Raw genomic sequence first — 25,376 nt, 5'->3', positions numbered from 1 at the left:
TTTGTTCCTTTAGGAGCGCAATTTGAATGGCATTGCTTCCTGTTGTTAGTTGTTCATCCCTCTGAGGTCAGCTGGAGATTAGGAATGGCTAAAGAGTTAATGGAAATTTAAGAAAACTTGTATGCATAATATCACAGTACTTTTATGTGTTTTGTTATACAATAGGGAGGGCTGGGTGCACTAAAGTTAATGTTTTTTTAGCATCACAATGCATTACAGGAAAAACATAACTATCTGTATATTATGCTGAACTGAGAAGCTGTAAAAAGACCACAGATTAGGCTTGGGACTTGACTCAAGTATGATATGATATGATATGGTGTAGTATGGTATGGTACAGTATGGTAGGGTATGGCATGGTATGGTACAGTATGGTACAGTGTGGTATGGTATGGCATGGTATGGTATGGTATGACATGGAGTGTCGTGGCATGGAATGGTATGGTTTAGAGCTTATTTAGAATGCACAAGGCTCTGAGTTCCATTTTCAGCATCTCTGAAAACCTCAGAACGTTTATTATTGTAGTTTAGAAAGATAAGAAGATACCATTTGGTGATCTGAATTAGATCCAGCAACATTAGACATGGCACCATAATAATTTATTTATATGTATTGGTGTTTTGCCTGCATGTGTGTCTGTGTGGGGGGTGTTATATCTCCTGGACCTGGAGTTACTGACAGTTGTGAGCTGCCATGTGGGTGCTGGGGATTGAACCCAGGTCCTCTGGAATAACAGCCAGTGCTTTAAACTACTGTGTTATCTCTCCAGCCCCCCAGACAGAGTTCTATAAATGTGCATATTAAGTGACTTGCAAATGTGAGCCACGATACAAGACAAAAAAAATTTTTTTAAAGAGTGCTATCACCAGGCATGGTGCCACAAGGGAGGTACTGGCAGGCAGATCTCTGTAAGTTTTAAGCCATCTTGACCTTTACCATAAGTTCCAAGCCAGCCAGATAAGACCTAGCTCAAAACAAACAGTATAGTCTCTATTACTATCTTAAGAGGACTTTAATTTTTAAAAAAAAAAACTTTCTGCTGATTGGTATACTTATCTAATCTTTACCAATAAAAACTTGGGAATTAGGTATGGGTCTAAGAACCTGAATGATCAGAGAAGCAGGGGAGAAGTGACCAGTAACCTCCTATCTCTGTTGTTCCTCTGCCCAAAACAGTGGAGACCCTCTCTAAACCCCACCCTACTACTTCCTGTCTTTCTATCTATCCTCAGTCCTCCAAAACCTCTATGGTTAATTTTGGTCAACTAGTAGTTAGCTCCACCCTCTGATTCAAAGCAAACTTTATTGTCAGAATGCAATCAAAATATCACACAACAGGTAATAGTTATGTCACTTACATGAGAAACACATAGGAAAATCATTTGGTATTTTTTATTAGGTGTGTGTAATTGATTTTGTGCCATTTGGTTATGAATGCCAAACATATATATATATATATATATATATATATATATATATATATATATATATTTGAAACGTAATAAAATTAAGCTTCTGTGGGTTTTTAATTTCAATATTTTCCAATCACTTCTCTTTCTCTCTCAAGTATTTATTGAGAGCCTATGATTGCTGTCACTGTGAAAGGTGTCAGGATTGGTTATTAACAAATGCAACAATACTGGTCAGTACCAGCATCCTAGAATGACAAACAGAGACTCAGCATTGCCATATAAACAAGTGAACTATTAATACAGAGGAAAATTTTGTACTAATAATTACCTCACAAACAACATTGGTTTGAAATACCGAAAACAAATCCTGTGAATTTTATGTCTTACATAGCTTCTATAAAATATTTTATAAAAGGACCTTTTTCAAGATCTTTTCCAGAAATTATTTACTTTGTATTTAACCAAATTCAGAATATTCCATTTTCACCTTCTTAGCCATAGCTTTGGTCAGTCTGATCTACTGTATCATCATAAACTCAGGGGTGACCCATTGCTTCCCACAGTCAAACACTACTCAACTAGCAACTTAGAATTTAATTTGTCTTTTGTCCTCCCTCCCCCTCCCTCATATCCCCTCCAGCTCCCTACTCTCCCTTCTCCCTCCCCCTCCACCATCCTGTCTCATCATGCAGTCCCAAATACCTCATAACTCACTATATAGCACAGGCAGGCCTTGAACTGACAGAGGTGTACCTGCTTGTGCTCTTGAGTTGTGAGATTAAATGAACATGCCTATGTACCCTGCTGTATTTTCCTCTTAATCAGATATTCATCAAAAACCAAACAAAGCAAATTTAAAAGTTCAATATTCATGCTGATGCAAATTATTTCATTTTAGACAGCAATTCATTTTTTCCCCTTAGCACTGGTGATTTTAGATTGCAGTTTTAAAAACAGAAAGTTGTATTGATAACATTTAATGTTGAACTTGGTGATGTGGGATGTCCTTCTGTATACTGTGAATATATGTTGCTTTTATTGGTTGGTAGATAAAGCTGATTTTGCCAGTGGCCAGGCAGAATAGAGCCAGGTGGGAAATCCAAAGATTCCGAGAGAAAGAAGGTGGAGTCAGGGAGTCGCCATGTAGCCACTGGAGAAGCAAGATGTGAGGTAACAAGCCACAAGCATCATGATAAAATATAAACTAAATGGGTTGATTTAATTGTGAGACCTAGTCAGTAACATGCCCAAGCCATTGGCCAACAATTATAATCAATATTAAGCCACAGAATGTTTATTCAGAAATTGTCAAATGGGAGAAAAACCTCCAATTTACAACTTGGTTATATTGTGCTTATTCCTTGTTTACTTGCTTCCCCCCCACCAAACTTAATGATTTTTATTGATTATTTGTAAATTTCATGCAATGCACCCAGACCGTGAGCCAAGCTACTGCAGGGAAGCTCCTTTTGCAGACTCATAATAGAGAAGGAGAGACACTGAAGGCTTCTGTTTCCTAGCTTTTCAAGCCGGATCTTTCTAAGTAGCCATGGCTGTCCTGAAATTCCTGACACAGACCAGGCTGGCCTTACCCTTGCAGCAGTACTCCTGCTTTTGCAGGAGTCACAGGCATGCACACCACATGTGGCATATAATCTAATATATTGGAGTTGGATTGTTTATTTCAGAGGCACTCTTTATTATACCTTTGCATTAACTACAGGTTTATAAACAGAACAGGTTTTAAGGAAAATGATTTGGAAGCACACATTTTATGTGTTAATTATTACGGAAAGAAAATGATTGGGAACAGCTATTAAAAATGACCTATAACGGGGTTCTACTGTGAGTGACCAAAAAATGAGGGTGCAGAGGTTCATGCTGACAAGATTTAGTCATCTAATACTTAGACCAAGTAAGAGACTGCTATCAGATGACCAAAGATAAGGTGTCAGAAATCCTAAATGAGAGGAAATTTAATTCTATGGTCCTGTAAAATGTAAAACACTGTTCATCTTAGAACCCATCCCTGACACGTAATGTATTACTCTAATAGTGGTATTTCCATCAAGTTATTTCTGTAGCTTGTCAAGTTAGCATACAGGCTGGCTAATGCTAAAGCTAGGTCCATGTCCAGGTTCCATGATTCATGGAATTCCATAGCCAAGTATGATATCTTCTGAGTCAGCCAAAACAAATATTATTCATGGAAACCATTAACTGTTTGAAACCAGAAAGCTGTCAAAACTACAAAAAGTAACAATAAAGGGGAAACATCTTACTTTATAAAAGTGATTTCATTTTCGACGGTAGGGTTAAGTTTCATTCTCCATAGTTAATGCAGGGTTGCTCATACCTTAAACAACATAAATTAAGATTTATGACTGTTTTGAACAAATGCTAAAAAACATTTCTATCTATAAGTATTTGATTTACAGAAACATTTACAAAGTACATGGTAGTAGTTAAGTCACTCCTATGCAGGCACGTGAGTACGCGTGCACACACACACATACACAAAGGGAGGGGGCAGTGAGTGGAGGAACAAGGCTCTATCCCCGAGGATAAAGCAGGGGACCACGGGATGGAAAGATGTGCTAGAGCAGGCACCCAATACATCTGATTTCCTAACTTCTTCCCTCCCTCATCCTATGAAAGCAGCCTTGAAGCCCTTTTGCAAACCCATCCTTCTCATGTTTAAACTTTAGCTTCTCAGTTTAGCAACAACAATAGCAAAGCCATAAAAATCAATTTAACTGTCAAATAATGAATAGCATATTAAAAAGCAAGAAATCAGCACTATGTTAATGTGTACTGTAAGATGAAGTACAGATCCTTCTGGAAGAAAGGTTTGTGAGCCTCTCTGACAACTGTCCCTGCTTCTCTTCTTGTTTCTATGGAAACTGGTGTTCAGAAGCCAAATCAGTACCAGCAATTACTGTCTAGGTAATGCCTCCCCCTTCCGACAGCCTGGAAAGTGAAATACTCTGTCTGGAGTGAGAGAAATTACAATACTTAAATCATGAGGCAAATGTATTTTGAAGAAAAAAAAAACCTAACATTTGCTACATTTAGGAGAAGTATGGCTGATTAGATATTAAATAATAACTAGAACTTTTCTCAAGACTATATATTTTGTTCAAACTATCACTAAGTACCAAAGAGATCCCAAATGAATCACTCCGTACTTTAAAATATAATGAAAACAAAAGGTAAAACTAAGTAAATGTCTAAATGAGACTAAAATGGATCTGGACAGCTTCTGGAGAGCAGTATCCTAATCAGAGGTTTGTGGTTTCGTACTCACTTTTTGGGACACCAAACACACACACACACATATGCACACCCACACAAACACACACAAAAACATGCACACATGGACAAACACATGCACTCAAACCAGTACATGCACACAAATACATACATGCACACAAACACACACATACAAACACTGATGCATATAATCACACTCTGTATTGAACCCTTACAAACACCACTGCTGGGAATATAAAGAAACAAAATCTAATGCAGTTAGGAGACCTAAAAATTGCATGAAAGTGAGATTTGTAATCAGGACCACATTCAAAACCTTGCTTGTTCTTTGTTAATAAACCACAGTGACTGGAGAAAAATAATAAAATTAACATCAACAAGAGAAACTGTGAATGAGATGTGAAGAATTTGAGAGTAGTTGAAGTTACAGTAATTATGTAATTAATCACTTTAGATGTTCTGTAACTAGACTGAATTTTTAAAGTAAAAGACAAAAATTGCAGAATCTAAGATCCTTTCCTGGGTATATTTTTCAAATTTCTGAATTGATTGCACTACTTTATATTCTATACTTTATACTGTGAATCACTTGTCATCTTTACAACATTCCACAATAAAGATTCAGTAGTGAACAAGCAGAAATTCTTTGAAAATAACCCTAAGTATGATGGGAGTCTGACAAAAATAAATATAAAACTCTGTGCAATGAACTTTTTCTCCTCTTCTACCTTTTAAAAACAGATACTATCAAAAGAAAAGCAACTGCATCTTTACCAGCTTTGCCTTTTCCAGGGTTTGAGCTGCTCTCTGTCCAGGTCTGAGAATCCGTAAGGAGGTGGCTCTGGGACTCTCTCAGGGGCTTTGCAAGAAACTGATGGTTTTCAGGACTGAAAATAATCACGACCACAAGTTAACTCTTAACAGCACTGTTTAATGTTCCTCAAAGATGAAATGCAGATATCTTGCAAGGCAAGATGCTTGCAAGAGGGTTGCAAGATAACCTGAGGTCTGCAAGACTGAGGCATTAAATCAGGTTTGCCACGAGAGAATCGTTCTGTTCAGACTTCTTGCATTCCCGATCATGGTAACGTGATAGTCCCAAAATCTGGGAAATTTCCATTTTGAGTGTAGAAAGTATTTTCAGGGTCAAACTTTAGCACATAAGGGATTAAGTTAATATGCAATAGCAGTTATTTAATGACCATTTATTGTATTATTTATGCCAGATAATACTAGTTTCTCACTTATGACAATGACATGATATTTGCTTTCTTTTTTCTTTGGCTTTTCAAGACAGGGAGTCTCTGTGTAGCTCTGGCTGTCTAGAGTAGGCTGGCCTCAAACTCAGAGACTCACCTCCCTCTGCCTCCCAAATGGTGAGATTAAAGGCGTGTGCCACCACCGCCCAGCTGAAGTTTGCTTTTAAAATGAGATTAAGGGCCATGGATCTGACTCAGTGGGTAAAGCATTTGCCATACAAATATGAGGACCAGAGTTCAGATCTCCAGACTCATGCAAATGCTGGGTGAACATGGCAGCCCACCTAGAATGCCAGTGTTTGAACTCTGAGAAAGGGTTTCCCTAGAGCAAATGAGCTAGCTAGGTTAGCCAGAATGCTGAGCTACAGAATCAGTTGAGATCCTTGTCTTGATGAATACGATGGCAGGAGATCAAGGGAGATTCTGCTGTCCCCTTGAGCCTACCCATGAATGTGCACACACCTAACACACATATGTGCACCTGTACACATATACACATCCACATACATGTGGATATACATATACACATGCAAGGCCACCACACAGACATACACATAACATTAAGTACTAAGTTAAGGAAATATATATTTTATTAAGTGATATGTGTATGTGGAGGAAATATAAAGAACACAGTAAGAAAAGAAGTCAAAAAAAATTATTGGCTTTGTGTTTGGCAGGTCAGCTTGAAAACAAAATTGAACCATATCTTGGAGGAATTTTTAACTCAGAAACCTGATATACTATTTGAGAAGTAAAAGAATCTTGAAAGAAGAATTTTGCTTAAAAAATTATTTAGACTTGTTACACACTAACACATATGATGGCACATAAATACTACTTAACTTAGGGACATATTTTAGCATAGACCCTCTTTTAGGATATTCTCAAATAATTGAACCGATGTTTTTCAAAAGAACCTTTTAACATCTTCCAAGAATAATTTCCTATGTCTCAGCTGATTATAATGATTATATTTTAAGGCTACAAAGATTAGCTTTGGAGCATGATAACTGCCTCACATCTAAAATTTCTGAATGCTTTAATTTCCCTTCTGTGGCTTTAACACAAATGATTTAATAAATTCAATTTATTAAAAAGAAGCAAAAATCTTTAAAAAATGGCCTTTCATGTTATATAACTATATGTAACTATGTATACAATAATATATATATATATGTGTGTATATATATATATAGTATAGCAATATATAACATATACAACATAGATGTATATATATATATGCATATCTATGTAAAACAATGATCCCTTAATTCTTCTTATTCATTGGGAATGGATAATAGGACAGGCATAGCATATTAATTAGCTTCCAGTTGAGATTTCATCACTGTTAATATGATTATAAGAAGTGACAAAGATCTAGTCATGTAACAATATTTATCATGGTACTGGTTGGTTTTGTGTGTCAACTATACATAAGTTAGAGCCATCAGAGGAAGGAACCTCAGCTGAGGAAATGTCTCCATAAGATCCAGCTGTAAGCATTTTCTAAATTAGTGATCAATGTGGGAGAGCCAAGCCCATGGTGGGTGGTGTCATCCCTGAGTTATAAGAAGGTGGACTGAGCAAGCCAGGGAAGCAAGCCAGTAAGCAGCATCCCTCTGTGGCTTCTGCATCACCTCCTGCCTCTAGGATCTTGCCCTGTTTGAGTTTCTGTCCTGACTTCCTTCCATGATAAACAGCAACTTCCCAACTTGCTCTTTGGTTGTGGTGGTTTGTCATAACAACAGAAACCCTAACTAAGATAATTATATATCTCTTATATCCAAGAATAATGACTTCATAGTCATGGAGACTTTATCATTAAAGAAGGAAGAATGATACACACATAATCAGGCGATAATAAACTCAATGACTTTCTGTGCTTCCCTTTGAAACAAAATTGTGTTGTCCAAATATTACTGAACATGGCCTACCATGTACAGGGAGGGGTAACAGACACCTATAATTCTAGCAATGGGGAAGTGAAGGCAAGAGGATCAGGAATTTAAAGTCATCATCAATTATGTAGTAACGTGAGACCCTATCTGATTCCTTTACCATACCCTCAACAGTGGTTCTTGAGGGCAATAAGCTCCTGAGCAGAGGGGATCTATCTGGTGATTCAAAAGGACCAAATAAAAGGGTGCTTGGTAGAGTTTAGAAACAGAAGATACTTGTGTCTGTGGACTGGTGATGCTGAGAAAGTGAGGATGGATGACATCAAAGAGGTTTCAAGGTCAGATCTGAAATGTATAGTAGGCCAGGAAAGCCTACCTTTTAGTTTTGGTTAGTTTTGGTGTGTGTGTGTGTGTGTGTGTGTGTGTGTGTGTGTGTGTGTGTGTGTGTGTGTGTGTGTGTGTGTAACCATTAGAGAATCAGAAACAAGACACAATCAAAAGGGAGAAAGATGGTCTGGGAAGAGTAGTGAGAAACCTGTTGAAATCATTTATGGGAGAAGTGACAGTGAGCAAACTTAGGAAAGCAACCATGAAGGTGGTAAGCAAGATTTTGTTTTGGTTTTGTTTGTTTGATTGTTTGATTGGTGTGTGTAACTGCAAGTGGTAAGAAAGTATTTATTTGTATATAGGAATACTTTAAATACATACATTATTTCTGTAGTGTTAAGGAATCAAACCTAGGACCTTGCACATACACAATAGTTCTGCCATTGAATTATATCTCTGGCCTTTGATTTTGAAGCAGTCTCTCTATGTAGGTCAGTCTAGTCTTGAACATGCTATATAGCCCAAGCTGGCCTTAAACACAAGATCCCCCTGAGTTGTTCAAATTGAACCTAAATATTCAAATAAAAGATAAGAAATGGCTGTTGAGGACACATCAAGTTCACTTAGCTAAGTAATTATGTCAGAAGTAAGATTTTTCAAAGATCTCAAGTAGCCCAGGCTAGACTTGAAATCACTATGTAGCCAAGGATGACCTTGAATTTTCAACTACCTTGGATGTAAGCACAGCCATTTTTGTTTTGCTTTTTAAGATTTCTTTATACATTATAGTGTTTTGTCTGTGTGATTGTCTATGTACCACATGCATGTGGTACTTACAGAGGGTACCTACAAGATAGAGAAAAATGATGCTTCTAAAACCTGCCAATTCTTAAAGCACAAAATCCACTTAACAGGAGGTCAAGAATATTAGTGTAATCTACTATTAAATTTTGCAAAACTTTAAAAACATATCCTAAATAATTTATTAGAACTCAGCTATTTTCATTGATGTATAGGAAAATCTATTAACATATAACTGTATATAATTTTCAAGCCAAAATGCTTAAAGTCTGACCCAGGAAATGGCTGATGCCTTTGAATGTCTCAGTGAAATGCATCAGAACAATCTTTTCACTAATGGGTAAAATTTGGCCTGCACACAGCTCACACTAAAGATGGAATGACAAATGTGTTTTAAGCCTTTTAAAACCTTAATGTGATGTGATGTGATTTGGGAATGTTTGCCAGGATCACAGCCTTAAAAATAATTCTGGGAACACTCCAGAATTCACAGGAAAAAAAAACACTGTAAACAATAAGAAATATTCACAGAATAAGTGGGCATTTGCATATGAAATTATAGCAATGAAGAAAAACTCTAAAATCTTATAACTAATACCATGCTTGTACTTTCATTACAGAGACCTTTATTTAAAAATTAGAGTATTTTACTCATATAGATATATAAAAATTAATAGTTCAAACCACTGGAAATTCTTGTACAGGTAGATGAAGAGATCACTCAGTAGTTATGAGTACTTTCTGCTTTTGCAGTGGACCTGTGTTCAGTTCCCAGCACAGACAAGGTGGCTCTCAACTGTCTGTAACTCCAATTCCAGGGCATATGACTTCCTTTTTGGGACTCAGTGATATCAGCCAAGCATGTGGTGCACCTACATACATGCTGACAAAACATGCACACAAGTGAAATAAATAAATCTTAAAAAATTCCACAATAAGGCATATGCATCCTTTTTAAAAGGAAGTGGATACGTCATGTTTCTTTTTTTTTTTTTAAAGAAAATTTTCATATAGCAATTTGAATGGTTTTAACTTTCCCCTTTCTCCAGTTAGTAAAAAGTCAGAATTAACCTTCAATCATTATGTTGCTATGCCCAAAACCTTGATAGACTAGAATGGAAACAAATTTAAAGCTGGAGCAAATTTTCAAACCCCTTTCCCTTTCTTTTGGGAAAACACATAATGCGTGTGCACACACACACAACACACACACACACACACACACACACACACACACACACACACACCTTTACACCTTTTAGACCCTGAACATATAGTGTACACGGCTGTACCCTTCCATATCAAGTGAATGCCTGGAGGTCCTTTTGCTCTCCAAAGGCCCAATTTAAAGAATTTTCTTTAAGCTTATAAACATTACCAGGGAGGAAAGACACAGAAGGTGATACAGGAATCCTATCTTCCTGCCTCATTATAGAAGAGGGAACCACATTATTTTTTTTTTTTAAATACTACCTTTCAAAAATCGTAATATATTTTGAGTTGGAGAGATGGATCAGCCATTGAAGGTTAGGCTCACAACCAAAAGTGACAATATGTGTCATTCAACTAAAATGTTTGGAGAATTAATATGTTTCCTTTTTAAAAGAGATTTATTCACATATTTTATGTAGATGGATGTTATGTCTGCTTGTAGATCTACACACCAAAAGAGGGCATTGGATCCCATGGGAGCCATGAGAACAGACCTCTAGAGGAGCAGCCAGGGCTCTCAGTTGCTGAGCCATCTCTCCAGCACACCTGTTTTCTCAGCTCCCACTTGTAGTGAGATAGTCCTTCTGTGGCACTGACCATGCCCATTGGGGTGGAGCCATGGGTGGAAGTGACCCGTGGAAGAAGTTCGGAGAGCCAGGAAAAGCTCTCTTGCTGGCGTGACTCGGACAGGAGAGCATCGGGTTGAATTTCCTGGTGTTCATCTGTCTAGGTTGTAAGTTATTTCTCCCTGAATAAACATCTATTCGGCCTATTTGTTTACCCTGATCCTTATTTAAACACGATATCTGGTGTCAGAAGCGGGATTAGGATTTTCACAGGACCTGGGTTTCACCCAGGCTGCAGGGTTTCACCCAGGCTCCCCTCCCCCACCTTCCCCAACGGGCAGGGTTTAACCAGGTGGACTCACCACAGCTTTGGGACATTTGCCTCTTCCTGTCTACTCTAGTATTGTTATTTTACTTCTCAGGTCTTGATGAGGTTGAAGATTAAACTATCACAACTATTATTCTCTCTTCCTAGTTAGATATATTAGGTACTAACGTTTCCCAGCTTAGGACAACTCTATTGTAAACTCCATTATGCCCTCACCCTAGGACTAGATATGTAGGTCATTTTGTTCTTGATTTTCCTTTTCTTAGAGCACACTTGTTATTCATTGTTTTGTATATAGTTTTGTATTAAGCCTAAATCTTTTCTTTAGACTAAAAGGGGAATTGTAGTGAGATAGTCCTTCTGTGGCACTGACTACGCCCATTGGGGGGTGGAGCCATGGGCGGAAGTGACCAGTGAAAGGAGTTCGGAGAGCCTGGAAAAGCTCTCTTTCTGGTGTGACTCGGACAGGAGAGCATCAGGTTGAATTTCCTGGTGTTCATCTGTCTAGGTTATAAGTTATTTCTCCCTGAATAAACATCTATTCAGCCTATTTGTTTATCCTGATCCTTATTTAACCGTGATACCCACTTATGAACAGAAGTGTATGCATACAACTGAACCTCTCCACATCTCCACCATGCTACTGTCTCCCTCTGTCACTGCGGGTGGTAACCACTATGGTAAATTTTCCTACATCATCTCCACCAAGGAACTCATAACCAATGAATACAACAGGATAAAATACATTACTTGAAAATAAAACAGGAATGAATGTAGCATTACTTTTTAGCTGTCGAATTTAGTCCTGCAGGAGTGGATGGTTGTTCAGGATCCTGGTTAACAAGGCAAGTTGGAAAGGAACAGCCATCACCTTGACTGTAATTAAAAAAACAGTGAGAAAAGAGGCAGTGAAAAAAAAATGTTAAATAATACTCTAGAAAGTCCTGTGTAGAATAAAACAAAACAAACAAACAGTTTTAACTCAGAGTGTCTTTTGTTTGCCTACTTTCATTAGTTTAGTTAAAAAGCTTTCAGAACAAAGTACCTTGAAAATATTGGTAGCAGCCAGTACTTCTTCTCATCACCGAAAACTTGCCGCATGTTTTTACTGAAACCCAGGCTGAATCCATTCTTATCTGTTCCGTGTCTAAATACCGGATTTCTGAATGCCTCTAAAAGGAACAGGGAAGCAACACAATGAGGACAGAATGTGTATCCTGGTGAACCTTAGTATGAACAAAGTAACGATAGCCTCCTAGAGTACTCATGGACCTATCCATAGTGCTGAAACAGGCTGTCTATTCTGGTTTCAAATATTAAGAAATGAGTAGGTCTATTTTAATTTTCACTATTATAAGAGTACATGTGAACTACAGAAAGTTATAAAGTACAAATAAGCTAATAAATTAAAATGGACACCTTCCAGATCTTTGTTTTATTAATTGTGTGCGGGGGGGGGGCTGTGGGAGCACATGTGCCATGGTGCATATGCAGGTGTCACAGGACAACTTTGTGAAGAGGGTGTGCCCTCACCTTTGTGTGGAATGTGGGGATTGAACTCAGGTTGTCAGGCTTAGTGGCAAGTATTTTTTTTGTTGTTGTTGTTTGTTTGTTTTGTTTTAACCACTAAGCTACCCTACCAGTCCACCTTCTAGACCTCCTGGCAAAACAATGGGCGCACAGACTGAATAATATTGAAGTATTTAGACCTACATATTTTAAAACAAAATGGGAATGTGTTTTACATAATCCAGATAACCTCTTTAGGTAATGAACTCAATTTTTAATGTCACTGAAATCTCTATGTCATCATGATTTTTTCCAACTGACCTACAATGTACTTTATAGCCAGCTTGTCCAAACAAAAATCTAATCCCCAAACAGTCATATCCAGTTATGCCCATTCTGTGTATCAAAGCTGTGGTCCCAAAAGACATTGGAATAGCGCAGTCACCTAACAAATGAACAGAGATGAGGAGCCGTCAATGTTCTTTCACAATGCATGTTTTCCACTCAGGTAACCCTGCAAAGCAAATTCTAAAATCTTCATTTTAGGATAGTAATGTATTTAGAAGTGTAAAGACTTTGTCCATCATTTTGAAGACAAAATCTAACTGGCAGTATTGGATGCTAAGGGAAATGTGAAGTTAGAAGACCTTTAGTTTTTTGTTGCTCCTGCATGTTTTAAGAACCCCCCCCCCTCCGCCCCACTCCCAGAACTTTTCTTTATTAGGCAACGGCTTCCTGGCTTCCCTATGTAGCCTTGCTATTTCTCAATCAGGTTGGTGCTTTGTTTCTGGTCATTTCCCATCACACCAAGGTCACCCATGGTTCCAATGGGCAGCATTTCACACAATCCTTCACAAAACCCTTCACTCTGTAAAGTCAGTTAAAATGCTACTTTCACCCCCAATTCTGGTAATAACCCTTACTTTTTCTCCCCAGCTAAGCTTTATAAATTTTGTTACATTAAAAAACAAGTTATTGGTTTTATTTATTTTTTATTATCTCCTATATTCATTATGCCCTTCTCTCTGCTTGCTTTGGGTTTTCTCTCCTCTCCTGTTTCTGGCTCATCACACACACTACACAGTTACTAGCTAAAATGCTTCATTTTCAATATGGACACTTGCAGCCACATCTTTCCCTCTCCGCCCAGTTCCATCCCTTATGTCTTAGTTTCTTTTCCTGGTGCTAAGATAAAATACTTTGATGAAAGCAACTTAAAGGGAAAAGGGTTTTTTGGGGGGTGGGGTGCTCACAGTTCCAGGCTGCAGACCATTAAGGCAGGAAGTCACACTGGCAGGAAAGAACAATGAATGCATGATACTTTTCAATCCCTTTCTCCATTTATACAGTCCAGGACCCCAGGCAGGGAATGCTGTCACCTACAGTAGGTGGGTGCCTCCCACCCAGGCAATTCTAGATTTTGTTTAACAAGGAACACTACCCATCACTTATTGTCTAAAGAGCCTTTTGACTGTGTTTGCAATGCTCTGTATCTTTCTATGGATAACTTTTCAGACCGAGTATTTCTTAGGGTGGGTGAGACTGTCCCCGACAACTCATTCAAAAGGGCTTCCCTTCCACTATCTCCATTCTTCCTGCCATACTTTCATGGCCTGTTTGTGTTCTTCATAGTATTCTGATTTTATAATTACTTTTATGTTTGACTTTTGCCTTTGTACCCCTCAAAAGATTGCTTCCTTTGCTCTCCACTTGGGATGAATACTGATTTGCATACCATGCATAGTCAATTAATATGTGCAAAGAATAGATAGGTGTCTATATGATATCACAAAACACGTGGGGAATAAGAAAGTTGTTTATTTTTTGCTGTTTTTACTATTTCAAGACAGGTTGATGACATTTACTCATATGGCAATTTTTAGTGAATGGACTGCATGTATCTTTAAAGTTATGTTCACTGTAGTAGTTGGATACTCACCTAATGTGGATTTATTTTTGCTGACGAGCCAACAATGGTAACCAAACAGAGAAGACAAGCTGACAGAAAACATAGCTGCAGCAAAGAATAAAAACATAATATGGAACTTGGCTTGAGTATCAGGCAGACCATTCTACAAGGAAAGGCAGAAAAGAAAACATTTATCAAAGGGATGAATGAGTATTCCCCTATATTACCAATCATCTAGTATGGCTGCTTCCTTTAACTAAATAGAAAATGGCACACAATTTCCTGGAAAACTTTAAGGAGAAAAGTCAATACCTATTTCATATTAAATTAAATGCTTACTGGTATGTGGGTATATATTCAGAAAAGATTAAAGTTGGAATATTTATTTTGCTTTGTATAACCAAATCAAATCCTAGAGAAAAACAACAAACATGGCAGCATAAACTATACCAGTAGGAAACACGATAAAAGAAACTACAAATGGAGTTTTAAATTTGCCTGAACGTATTATTAGCATGCCTCATATTCACAAGTGTTTAAATGATTTTAATTATAATGCCAGAAAAAAAGAAGGCTAGTTGGCATAGTTTAGTTCCAATCCTCATTGATACTTTAGGTTAATAAAGACAACAGCATCAACTAAAGGAATACAGGAGACACACCTCCACAATAATGCTTCAAGCAGGTATTAGCATCACAGAAATCACCAACATTAATAACACCTGTCTAAAATAAATATTTTAAAACCCAGGGGCTGAAAGCAGCCAGCACTGTAAAACCTGTTTGCTCCTCACTGCTTGTGCATCCACGATTGATGGATTGGCTTGAGAAAGAAGGCCTGGGGGGGGGGGCTGGCATTCAGTGAAACACTAGAGGTGCCTCCCATTCTGACAGGGTCCCAGTGTTTCACGTCCCTGCAGCATTCACCATTGAAATACATGGCACGACCTTAATTGGCAGCTTTTGACAGTAAAGTCTGAACAAACAGGAACCTTGGTCTTTCCTGTTCAGACATATTTGGGGTTTGGAATGAAAACCACCCACAGGAATGGAGGGCACTGAGATTACAGTCTGGAAGACATTCATTGGGGAATCAGTCACTAACCGGAAGTGAAATTATCGATGAATGACAGAAAGCCACCTGGGTTATTCTGTTTCTTAGCAATGAGACTAGCACACACCAAGCATTCAGTCACTCTCAGTATTAACTTTGGTTCAAGTCTCATATGAATTACCTAGCAATTCAGAGAAATCTTGCCATGATGAAAGGTAATTTAATGAAAATTCTGTGAGAAAGCAAGTAAGAAGTAAAACGCTTTTTTTTTCCCTTAAAAAAATTGCATCATCATACATGTTCACTAGGATCGATTCTGGAGAGGTTACATATTCCATGCTTTTGTTTTGCCTTACTCTAGAATATATAGTAAAAAGAAATAATAATAATAAAGAAAGAGCTACCTGAAGCTTACTAATGGAATATGCAATAAAAAATTCAGGACATTCAGACATAACAGTTTTAAAGACAATCAACATAAGGAGAAAACACTTCAAGATTGCCTTGAACAATGGGTCCATAAATACTGGGTCTAGAGGAAACACGGGGTTGGTTTTCTCTTCTCATAATGCTTTAGGCATCTACTGACTAATTAACAACCTCATTTGATGTGGGGATTTGCCTAAATTTACCTTATTTAATATATTGTACTGACTTACTAATGTGGAAATTCTGAACAACAGAATTTGTTCCAGAATTAATGCCTGGATGAAGCATGTAATTTTTTTCCATAATATACATCAGTCTCAGTAAGAAACAATTGATAGCACTTCATCAGTATGTTTAAAGATCATTTTACACTGCAAAATCAACAAAAAGTAAAACAAAACAAACAAAACCCAACAACAAAACATGGCAGAAACAGACCATGGGAGAACCTAACTTGTTTACAGGACCCTCAGATGGAGAGGGGATAGCAATGCCTTGTTTACAGGAATATGCCTGTGTACTGTGCAAATCTGAATGTGTCTAGAGAACTCTGAAAAAGCTGAGTACATTGGTTGGGAAGTTACAAACAAATTTTGAAAAGGTGAATACACAAATTCAGGCTTTGAATAATGAGGACTGATAGTTCACAGACTAACCCTAGAAAGTCAGGGTGTGAAATAGCTCACTGCTGAACATTTCTATATAGAAAAGTCACCAAAGTAATGACTTACTGTCCAAAATCTGATAAAATACTGTAAATCTGTAGCAGCAATAAAAAGGCAGTACAGCAGAGAATATGCCAAGAAAAGGAGGAAGAATTTATAATTTGAAAATCCAACACAATTGTTCACCCTGCCAATAAAACAAAAGTCTTAATGAGTTACTGCTTTCATCTAGGGATACATATGTTTAAACACAGCATAGTTTATGGTTTATGTTCATTTAAAATTCATTAGCAATTCATTAACATTTCCTAACACATTTAAAAGAAATTTTAATGTGCCCAGATCTTCAATATATGATATTCAATATTGCTTTAATCAATCAATGTCACTACACCTCACACATAATGAATTATAAAAAAACACACACCTAAAGGCAGGAAGTTTGTGACAAACCCAACAAAGTCAAGCAGATTTAGAGAATTCACTAAGTCATCTCTCAATTCTATCCCCAACTGTGATTAAGTACGTTATTCTGATAGGATTTACCAAATTTGATGAAGTCCCTAAATTACCAAAGTGTATTAAATGGAAGAATTATGAAAAGGAGGCATGGGAGCCAGCTAGACAGAGGGTAACACCCACTTGATATTAGACAATTACATGTCTAATACATGACTCTTGGGGGTGGGAAGCAGCCGATTAGAATTTCATCTTCTTTACTGGAATATAAGTGCTCAGCAATATCTGAAATGCAGCTTTACATTCTATGATCCCAAATATGAAAATTCATGAATCCTAAGTTCCTACTCTAAAGTCATTATATGATGGGTGGGAAAGAGTGGGCTCACAACTATGCATATCAATAACACAAAACTGAGTACACTTCATTTTGTAGCCATTTCCCATTTTCCATCAAACAAGCGCATGACTCCATGATCTCCTGCAAATGTTAACAAGCTCCTTGGTTAAACTGGCAGATACAGATGATGTAGTTAACTGGGGGTTTAGCTGGGATGACAAACTTACCTCATAGAGCATCAACCTACTGCTTCCTCTCCTTCCTGTTCTTGTTCCCTCTCTGTCTTATTTCCCCCATATCATGCCCCACCCACAATGACCTTGGTAAGAAGCAAAACATTTTATCCTTTCTTGCTGAAAAAAAAAGAAAACAAAACACACACAAAAAAAAATTATATTCTCATAAACTATGTTTATACCTCAAAAAGCACAAGATAAAGGGACCAATGGGGGAAATTTAGTAATTTTCAACTTAAAGGTCTTGTTCAAGGAGAAGCAATTTGTAAATAAGCTAAATTGCATATTACTTGTTAACAGTCATGTCTGCAGCCTTAGAGGGGCCCACAAGAATGCAAACATCTCTGAGATTGTTTTTCATGATACCAGAATGAAAAGGAAGAATATTGGAAACCATCCTGGGGTTCCTCTAACGTGAGCTCTCTTCAAAGAATGCAGGACATTGTCTTTGCTTACTTGTGTTGTTTTCAAGAGGAAGGAGGGGATAAATACAGGTGGAATGCTGGGGGACACTGGGCAGGGTGGGTATAAACAAGGGAACTTGTGACCTGAGATATAGTGATTAGCACCCTTTGCTCCTGTTTATGAAGGGATGCAAAGAGGAGGTTTTTATTAAGTGACAAAGAACATTTGTATAGAAAGAAGATGATTTCGGTCAGGTTCTTAAAACTGATGTAGCTTACTGAAACCCAGGCTTATGATTGCTGGGGTAACTTGCCATGCAAGAACCAAGAATACAGAATGTGGAATCAAAACCAAGTATTTCTCCATTTGATATATGTACATAGAAAATTCTGGAAGGTGTATATTTCAAGATGAAATAGAGGAAGGGTATTTATCTTGAAACATACTCTTTTCACGACAGCTCTTGGTTAGACATTGTAACTGCCTAGTGGAGGCTCAGTTTGGCCAGCATCCTGCTGCACCTGGCCAAGCATTCTCTAGACAGGAAAGCAATGAATTTATTGCAGAAACAACATATTTTGTGTTATGCTATTTTTAGTTTGGTGGAGAGCATAACTTTCATAGAAACTGCTTTCTCAATCTAAACTAGAAAGAGAATAGAATATATTGGAAAGAAAGTAGATTTTCAGATCCCCAAATAAAACTGGCTATGTGACTTTGAGTTCACTCTTCAACCTTGCAGAGCCCCAGGACAAATTATATCTACTCCTTTCTGCCAACAGTATATAAAGATAACATTATTTTTTATGTATGGTTTTTAAAACATATTGGGCATTCAATACACTGAAACTAAAATTATTTGCTTTATTTGAGGAGGTTATTGGATAAGCATACCTAAGCATTATAAATATAATTAATTAAAATTTTATGCTAAAAGTGAAACCATTCCTCCAATAGAAAAATCCAATAAACACTACAGAAACTTTCATTCAGTTAAATTGACAAGGGTGAGACTGATCTCCTAAATCCTAATAGGTAATTTTAAATGCCAGTTAGACTCGCAAATTACTAAATACAAAGCAGACAGGCATTGCTCATCTAATGTTTCAAGTGCTCAGAGTCAATATGTGCTCTAAAGTTCAAAACCATATACAAAGCCTGTATAAAAAGGCACCTAAATAATCTGGAAATATCAGATGGCACTATGTGTGGGGACACAGAGACAGGGAGAGGGGGATAAAAATGGGAAAACTTATAATTGAGTATATTGTTTTGGAGGGAAAAGAATATAGAACCAAAAAGTGTTATTTAGCACAAAGAGGAGTCATTCAAACATTTTTTTTTAAAGAAGACACCATCTTGATAGTTGACCAATCTACAGGGAAGAATTATGCTGCAGGAAAGGGAGAGGTACAATGGTAAGAAATGTAGAATACATAAACCCTTAATCTTCCCCGACACTTCCCGGCTCCTAGTTTGCATACTGCAAACTGCCTAGTGTATATTCATATCCCTTCTGTGTGTAATCCCTGGAAGAAGTAAAGCTTGTGCAATAATTATAATTAGTGCTTGAATTCAGCAATAATAACCTTAACATGATTAACATGTATACAGAATGAAAAATGATAACAAGGGTAGGAAAGTCATTCTTCATTAGCAAATCTCTCAGATAGCTCGCTATAAAGACACTTAAATTAGTGGCTTAGAAATAACAAAAAATACAAGTATTAAATGTATCTGTGTATTTGTATGTTTACTATTCTACTCCTCAATGTAGTTTCATTTAAAATAAATCATTAAAAGTTTATTATAAACTTCTATTGAGGTATTATTAATTAATGTAATACACATAATTAATGTGTAAATATTTACATTTCTGCAAAGTATTTTAGTACATCTGTGTTTATACATGTGTATAAAAAGAATTCCCTTTGTGCAGAGAAAACATGTAAAATTAACTCTCGTTATAATGCACCAGTTTTAAAATGATATAATGGAAATTCTCCTAATGAAGGCTCTTTGAAGTTAAATACTAGAAACTAAACCTATAAGTTCCTCTAACACAAGGTAACTGATTAATGAAAAGATTTGTAAAAAGTGATTCAATTTATACTAAGTTAATAACTGATTCAAATTTGTTTCAAGTGTAAGTTTATACTCACCATGGGCAATGATGATCCATCTTCAAAATACATCTAAAAAAATCCAATAAATAAATAAATAAATAAATAAATAAAACACCATATGTTGTCCATTATGAAAAGAAAAGGAAAATATTTCCAACAGTTGTGACATGTAAAATATTACAAAATTACTTATTTAAAAATAAAATCCAGTAAGAGTAGACATTCTCATCTAAGACACTATAGCTGATTCTAGTTATAAAGTTATAAAGTTATAAAACTTCAAAATGTACATTCCTTAAGATACAATTTCTTTTTAAAAGACTGTTATTGGTTCAAGACTACTTTGCATTAAAATGTGGAAAGTAGATTCACACAAACTCTATGTAAAATGTGCTCTTTACTTTCAATCTTTAGGACAAGTCTTTCTGTTTCTGTTAAATATTAAATATGCAACAATATCTAAATACATGAAATCAATCAAGATGTCTCTATAAAGAAGGAAAACACTCACAGAAGCAACATTTCCTAAGTTGAATTTGGCATATGAGAATTGCTAAAACTGTGCCTGTTAGGTCACAATGAACCTGGGGAAATGGGATTAATTGTGGCCATAAAATACACTGTTGTTGATATAGGGACTAATTCCACTCATGTATCCAAACAGTGGCCTAAATAGCATGAACCTGGACTATGGTGATAATCTGGAATGCAGTAACCCAATACTGAACAACACAACAATGAGCATGCAGACATTTGAGAAGCAAAGGTTTTCTTACTTATCACAGACGGAACAGTGATGGCAGCGGTCTGGTTTTATAAGTTGGCATCTGTCACAATATCGGATTGCTAGGAACAAAGAGTTCATTTAGTCTTAAACTTAACAAGTCACTAAAACTTCAACTAAATGGCTTTTTTTTTTATCACCACTCAAGATTTAAACCCTAAAAACTATACTGAATTTAAATTTGATTTTAAAAATAAAAGACATTCAACCCAGTTTAAAGACAGAATGAAAACACTTGCTAGAGACAGGCTTCTTTGGAGAGAGCAAAAGACCTCTTGGAAAAATTGCTCTGTCATCAGTGTCTACAGTAAGGGTCTCAAGGGGAAGGTGCATCCATTTCCACTGGTGAACAGAAAGTGTCTGCTCACTAAATCAGTTCATTCCTGTACATGAGTGAGTGGGAACACCCCACAAAGACATAGTCTTTGACACACTCTATTGGTTTCATAAATTGGAAAAGACCTCACATCTCTGTTGATTCTGATACAAGATTAGAAGCAAGTACTGGAAGCAGCATTTCCAATACAGGATTTTAGCTCTTCCACATAACAATAGCACCTTTCAGCTAGGCAGTGGTATAAAAATTAGAAACATGGCTTAGCCAGGCGTTGGTGGTGCACACTTTTAATCCCAGCACTTGGGAGGCAGAGGCAGGCAGATCTCTGTGAGTACGAGAACAGCCTGGTCTACAAGAGGTAGTTCCAGAACAGCCTCCAAAGCCACAGAGAAACCTTGTCTCCACCCCCCCCAAAAAACCAAAAACAACAACAACAAAAAAACCAAAACCAAAACCAAAAAACAATAGCATATTTTCTTCAGTAGTACAGAGAGCATAGTCTATCTGGATGACTGACTTTGAGATGCTGTTTCTCTACATAAACCTCACAGGATGCACTAGATTGCAGCAGCAAACTGAAAATTCTGTTAACGTAGATTCAATATGATTCTAATGTGAGCTCAAAGCAAATGCAATTTAAACAGGGATATGAGGTATTTTACATTTCTTGCATGCCAAATCTTTGAAAGCATTTGTGTATCTGTGTATCTTGTATTTAAGAACTCTCACATTAATCTAGCCATATTTTAAGTACTCAACAGACAAATGGGCTAATGACCCATAGTAGGCAAGCAGAAGTTTAAAGCCACAAAACATGTCTGGGTTAAGTCTTGTCAGTAATTATCTATAGCTCATGTGTAACAGCTCTGGGTGTTCTGGAACTCACTTTGTAGACCAGGATACTCTTGAACTCAGAGATCTGCCTGCCCCTGCCTCCTGAGAGCTGAGATTAAAGATGTGTGCCACCACCTCCTGGCTGTGTGTTGGTTTTTTAAGACAACGACTTAATTAGATGTTAAATTACCTCAAAATGTAAGCTAAGTAGGCTTTCTATTAATTTATTTATATAACAGTTTGCAAACATTCCTAATGATGCTCTGCTATATTCATTGATTGGTGCCTGGTCCAGTCATCATCAGAGAGTATTCTTCCAGCAACTGATGGGGGCAGACAAAGACTCACAACCAAATGTTAGGCAGTGAGAGAGCCCAGGAAGGAGGTCTTGATATCAGTTCCTCCCCTCAGAGCTTGGTAAACCACTCAAGGAGGGGAAGGATGCATTGTGGGAGCCAGAGGGGTAGAAGACACTGAGCAAGCATAGCTGGGCAATCAGCCAAGCAGGGGTCATGGGGCCTCACAAAGACTGAAGCATCAACCCCAGAGCTTGCATGGGTGTGCAGTAGGTCCTCTGCAAATATATTATGGCTGTTGGTTTGGGGGGCACTCCTGACAGTGGGAGGGGGATGTCTTTGACTCTTCTGCATGCTCTTGGTAACGTTTTCCTCCTACTGGGTTGCCTCACCCAGCCTAGATATAAGGGTTTGTCCCTAGTCTTATTGTATCTTGCTGTGCAGTATTCAGTTGATGTCCCTGGGAGGCCTTCTCTTTTCTGGGGTAGAAGGGGATGGAGGAGTGGATCTAGAGGAGAGGGGCAGGGGGTACTAGGAAGAGTAGAGGGAGGGGAAGTTTCAGTTAGGGTATATTGTATGAAAAAAGAATAAATAAATCTAAAATAAAAAAGACAGCAATACCTAAATTATGTTTTGCATAATTCACACAATTAGTACTTTAATCTTATTTTTAAAAAACTTGCAAAATTATTAGCTTTACATCTACTATAGCTATTTCTTCCTTAAATATAAATAGGAAGGTTTATAATTAAAACTTTAAAGGCAATTTTTTTCTACTACAGACACAGACTTCAGCAGTCCTTACGTCATCACCGAGTCACGACAAGGTAGGAGGAACAGAATTAGAGTCAGTTCAGAGATGTTGGTTGGTGCCACAGTGTGACTCATGTTTCCATTCTGTTTTACAGAACTCTACAGGGAAGATTTAACAGCAACCCAAAAAAATAGCACAGCACTTTCCAATAAGTGCTTGAGAGTTTGTGAATATGAGCATGCTAAGAGTCATGACGCCTCACTTGGGTGCTGTTCCAGTGCACTCATTATCAGTGCTTTTACCTCCGGACATGGTGCGGGTATAGATGGGAAGGTCTTTGGCTGCCCGCCTCAGAACTTCCTGATGGGTTTCTCCCCTTGGCTCTCTCTCCAGCAATTCTTTCTCTGCGTAAGAGAGATGGAACTGAGGAATAAATTTAAATTTTAATCAGTATTTTCAAAGGAATGACAACACATTTGTCTGCTCTATAATACTCAAAGGTACTTGTAAAATATTAATGGTATATAGTATATTCAGAGAGATTGATAGAGTTTCAATCTGGGTGTGTCTCTTAAGCTCACAAATAACTAGTTTATAAACCTTGAAAAAGTGTGATAATAATAATAGGCATAATAATTATTATACCAATTTCCTTAGTGTTTTTTAAAGTAAAGAGAACAGGATGTAGAAAATTATTTATAAAGTGAATAATTCTGTTAAAATACTAATTATATAATAGATAAGATGGCCTAGTAAACATGAATGGCTCAACAGATGAATTTTTCATCTGGATACCATTAGGAACAAAAGCAGGAAAATAATCAATTGGATATATATTCTCATTTATCACAGTTTGAACTAGGCACAATTGTCACACAGGATCTCCTTTGGCATTCAAATATCTAAATATTAATTGTATTGCTTACATTGACAGTTTGGCTCTAGAAATTAACCATCCTTATTTGAGAAAAACAAAAATTTGTTTGACTCCTACTATATAATCACATAGACATACAAAAGTCTCAAAGTTGGTACTATATGAATCACTATTAATAGGTCCAGAAGGTATGCAGCATTGAAATGGTAAAAAATAGGAACTCAATCCAATGTCTATCAAAGGGTAGTTGGTAAATAAACCAGGACAAAATATATCTAAATATACTGCTGGTGCTTAGCCATGAGCTACAGCAATCCAACTATGAAGGACCATATCTCAATGTCTTGATGAAAACAGCAACAACAAATTATCCTAGAGAACACATTCTCTATAGTGTCAGAATGAAGAAGCTAGGCAGCCTCTATATTATCAATAAGGGCACACTCATGTGTGTTAAAATTATAAAGAAGGGAATAATTTTAATAACATGCAGAATAGTTGTTTCTTCTTGGGGAGGTCAGGAAAATGCAACTATGAAGTATACAGCAATAGAAAAATTAAGAATGTTCTATATATTGGCTGAATGTTTGCTTGGGCATTTTCAGTTGGTTATTCTTTAAATTGAACATTATATATACTTTATTTGCCAGTACTGAAGATTGAACCTACAGTATCATATATGAAAGGGAAGTTGTCTAGCATTTTAAACTATGTCCCAGGAGGAGTTCCTAAAGAAACTCTCACAGAACATATATTTTTTTAAAGAAAAAATAAAAATGACCTGGAGTTGGACATGGAACTGTACATCTGTAATCTTAATACTCAAAAGGCTGAGGCAGGAGGATTGTGAATTCAAGACCAGCCTTGGTACCCAGAGAGTTTGCATCTCAAAAAAAAAAAAATTAAGGTGACTTATTTATGCCATTTACACAATGACATATTATTCAATAATAATTGGATTATGACATTAGGCCTAAATCTTTGCCCTTCCAGAAATAAACTTTTAAAAAAATCAGCTTTCAAATATAAATTTTATATTAGTATAATATTCTTGAATGCATGACTTTTTGATAGACCTATTCATAAGATTGCAGGCCCATTGATGTAAAAGCCATGCCTGGCTTTTTGCATGGCTGCTTCAGATTTGAACTCAAGTCCTCACACTTGCATCCCCATATAAACTATTTCCTGAGCTCTTCCTGTTGCCATTTCTGAAATTGCCACTGTAAATTGCCAGTAAACTGGTTTGTTACAGTACTTTTAAAAACTGTCATATGCTAAAGCA

General features: G+C 36.9%; 1 protein-coding gene across 1 annotated transcript in view; it reads right to left on the bottom strand.

Moving 5' to 3' along the window:
• Zdhhc2 (zinc finger DHHC-type palmitoyltransferase 2) overlaps window positions 1-25,376 on the bottom strand; it is a 55,841-nt gene that overhangs the window by 2,114 nt on the left and 28,351 nt on the right. Inside the window, exons 4-12 of the mRNA XM_051182294.1 lie at window positions 23,517-23,637; window positions 20,986-21,055; window positions 20,246-20,278; window positions 16,710-16,830; window positions 14,526-14,658; window positions 12,123-12,249; window positions 11,861-11,953; window positions 5,461-5,573; window positions 3,696-3,769 (exon numbers count right to left, since the gene is read on the bottom strand). Of these exons, the coding sequence (XP_051038251.1) occupies window positions 3,729-3,769; window positions 5,461-5,573; window positions 11,861-11,953; window positions 12,123-12,249; window positions 14,526-14,658; window positions 16,710-16,830; window positions 20,246-20,278; window positions 20,986-21,055; window positions 23,517-23,637 (852 nt within the window). The 3' untranslated portion in view covers window positions 3,696-3,728. The remainder of the gene's footprint in view (window positions 1-3,695; window positions 3,770-5,460; window positions 5,574-11,860; window positions 11,954-12,122; window positions 12,250-14,525; window positions 14,659-16,709; window positions 16,831-20,245; window positions 20,279-20,985; window positions 21,056-23,516; window positions 23,638-25,376) is intronic.

This window comes from Phodopus roborovskii, unplaced genomic scaffold (assembly GCF_943737965.1).
Source record: "Phodopus roborovskii unplaced genomic scaffold, PHOROB, whole genome shotgun sequence".
NCBI classification, from domain to species: Eukaryota; Metazoa; Chordata; class Mammalia; order Rodentia; family Cricetidae; genus Phodopus; species Phodopus roborovskii.
Note: the sequence above shows the minus strand (reverse complement) of the source record. Positions and strands in the feature narration are given on the sequence as shown.